Source organism: Lottia gigantea (assembly GCF_000327385.1).
Source record: "Lottia gigantea unplaced genomic scaffold LOTGIsca_82, whole genome shotgun sequence".
NCBI classification, from domain to species: domain Eukaryota; kingdom Metazoa; phylum Mollusca; class Gastropoda; family Lottiidae; genus Lottia; species Lottia gigantea.
The window spans coordinates 1,011,817-1,015,109 of NW_008710725.1; the positions used below are offsets into that span (position 1 = coordinate 1,011,817).

The 3,293-nt window shown below is 37.6% G+C and overlaps 1 protein-coding gene across 1 annotated transcript in view; it reads right to left on the bottom strand.

The window, feature by feature from the left end:
* The window catches only part of LOTGIDRAFT_169160 (hypothetical protein), a gene marked incomplete at both ends in the record, with an annotated part of 22,068 nt that extends 19,324 nt beyond the window's left edge, over positions 1–2,744 (bottom strand). The window contains one exon of the mRNA XM_009067459.1: positions 1,561–2,744. Within this exon, the coding sequence (XP_009065707.1) occupies positions 1,561–2,744 (1,184 nt within the window). The remainder of the gene's footprint in view (positions 1–1,560) is intronic.
* Between the last annotated feature and the right edge of the window lie 549 nt (positions 2,745–3,293).

A 3,293-nucleotide genomic window follows, 5' to 3' on the forward strand; every position in this document is an offset into this window, starting at 1 on the left:
ATTATATACCCTTCTGATTATAGTGGATGTCATAAAAAAGTCAATCTCTGATTATCAATTAGGGTAGGAGAGTATAACAAATCAGTGAACCAATACAAAATGTAAAAAAAATCAATCGTCAAATCAGTGTCAGTTTTGATTAAAATCTCTTATCAAAGATTGGGTAGGTTAAGTTTACAAACTAGTAAACTAATGCATATAACGGACATAAAAATCAATAAAAGATTGATTTGAGGCTCTGATTCTTGAAAGGGTGGGTTAATTTTCCAAATCATTAAATCAACATAAAAATCCATAAAATTCTGATTATAGATGTGGGTTGTACTGGGTAGGTTAGTTTAACAAACCAGAAAACTAATAGAAAGCGACAAACTATCGATATTGCTGGTTGCTTCACGACACCAAATATATTTCTTTAGTATATCTCCCAGATTAATGCCTACGACTAACATTTGGGTAGAGCACTTTTACAAACCGGTGAACCAGTGCAGGCCGACATAAAAATCAATGAATTTAATCTATACTTTTCTTAGAAGCCTGTCTCACGACAACAAATACCCAGCATGGTGATATATAAACAAGAAGATATGTAAGCTATGAAAGATCAATAAATTTGCTTTCAATGGCGAAATAAAGAAAGGCATTTGGTCTCAATATAAATGAAAGACAGCTCCAACAACACTACCCTTATCTCTTTTCAAAATTAAAATCTGACTTGCAGTTCGTGATACGTAGGGTATAGATGCTAGATGCATTTATTTTGTGGGCTAAATAAAGAACGACAATTGCTCTCTATATAATTGAAGGAAAGTTCAAACACCTCTACCCTTAGCACTTTTTAAAACTAATATTTGACTTGCAGTTTGTGATATGCAAGGTAAAAAGTAAAAATGCATTTGGCGAAATGAATAAATGCAAATGCTGATAGATGTCATTGAATGAAAGCTCAAATGCAGATATCCGTAGTACTTTTCTTAATGAATATTTGACTTGCAGTTCAGTAACAATTTAACGTATCACAGATTTAAATATTTGATAAACCAATAATCATATCATTATTTCAATTTTTTCAAACTTCCAGATTGTATTGATTTGTTGCTTTGTAAAGCTATGCCACCCTTATTGGTTTATTGCAGTGCAGTAGAAGCAGTGATTTTGTTATTTTAGATCAACTTCCGTGTTAGTTATATTTGGATATTCCCACAAGAACCATAAATAAATAGTTCAAAACAAACGTCTCGAATAACAATCCAAAATCTTTCAATTGAATGTTTCACATATCGAGACACCAGAGGTCATCGTGAGCTCAAGGTGCAAGAGTGGTACCTAACACTCAATACATCTACACCTTTCAAACAAGTCTTCGAATTTAAATGTTCACAATTGCACACTACTTAGTGTTCATTCCTTCCTAATTATCACAGAGTTTGAAACAGTATTGGAAATAAACTCCATTTCGTGAGTCTTATAGGCTCCCGAGCATGAGTTCTTGAACAATAGGACGTAAAACTCCATTCAATATCACAGTAATGTTTCAGTCCACAAACTTTTTACACAAACCTGTCCTTCAAAAATTTACTATAACTGTTCTCACATTCGGCTAACCGGTTGATAAAATAGTCCTCGTTTTCTATACTTTCTAGCAGGTCGGCTTGCACCAAACACATCTCTTCAAAACGGGCCACCTCGTCGTGCGTCAAACTCCGAGCACGTTTCGGTACATCGTCTTCAAAAATTCGTAAATCGATGATACTGTCCTCTTCGTAACTACGAAAATTGTCATCGAAGAAAATATGATGCACTGAAGCATCAGTCGGGTCGATCCACATTGGTTTACCAGCACTAAAAGAATACGAGTTGTTCTGCCAATGCTGAAAATCGTCCTTGAACGCCATGATTCCTTCCGATCGCGAAAACAATCGGTACATGTCTCGCTCATGGTTCATCTTCTGTAAAATTTCTCCATTACTTTTTAACAATTCCATTTCGATTAACCCGTCGTTAGTGCGTCGGATGTTTCCAGTGCGTTTATGAATCGGAATGTTCAAACTTTGTGAGAACCCAGGATGATTTCCCTTTAAACCGTACGCCATACTCTCCAGCACGTTAGGAGCGTCCAGTCCATACGTCCGGAGAATGATAGAGAAATCTCGATGTTTGCTTTTGAGAAAATGAATGAGTTTATAAAACGACGGTATGACGTAATGATAGCGTTTACCATCTAACCCAGACATGGTCAATTTCTGATCCCGGCTTTCATCATATTCGTGGTCCCACTTCAACAAATTCATATGTCGTTCGAAATTCGGTTTAAAATCCTTTCCGATTGAGCTTTGTGTAAAATCACCAGTTTGGATCCGAAGATCTTTACGATCCGACGGTGTCCGAACTAACCTGCCTTCCAAATATTTGTAGTACGTCAACAACTGATCGTTCCCCGGGGGTTTGAGGGACACTTGATCCGATTGCCATTGCCACTTCCCTTCAACTTCCTTACCCCACGTAACTCCGGTTAAAAAACTATTTAGGGCATGCTCCACACTCACGTTAGTCACTGAATCGGCTACGAGGATTGTATTTCGTATGTCAAAGTGTAGCACCAATTTCCTTTTCCGTCCAGTATGTACAGCATGATTCGGTGCCACAGACGATCGCCGTTTCAGCAGAGACGACTTAGAATCGGCAGAATGAAGTCCACCATGTGATATTTCCTCTTCTTTCAGTAACATGATATCGTTTATCATAATTTTCCTCGATATCCGTATAGAGTCCTATTGACCACAGGGCACGATGCAAATTAATATGTTCAATAACTACCACGAGGCATACTTGAATCACTAATGCATGTATATATTTTAACGTAGTTAGGGAAGCCGGTATATAGACGCATTCAATCCGTTATTCGTAAATTACTAAGAATAGAAAAAAAGTAGACCAATCGGCAAATATATGATCCACATAGACCATTGATTGATTAACTAGAACATGGATTATGTATTTACCTGGTTGCCATTGGATGCAAATAAACAATCTTGTGTCGATTATGAGACAATAGACTAGTAAAGGTGAGGGAGTGAAATAAATCTATATACTGTAGAGTATCACGTATACCCAGACGCTACAGTATGCGATAAAAGTGCGTTGGTTTAAAGGGGACCACAGGGACTCAATGATAACTCGGTGGTCTCCAACCTTTTCAGCCCACAAACCCTGGGGCAATCATATGAACTCCAAAAGCGAGAGTTAACTCGCGAACCTAGGTGGGACTGGCAATCGGGGAATTTTACTGTGTG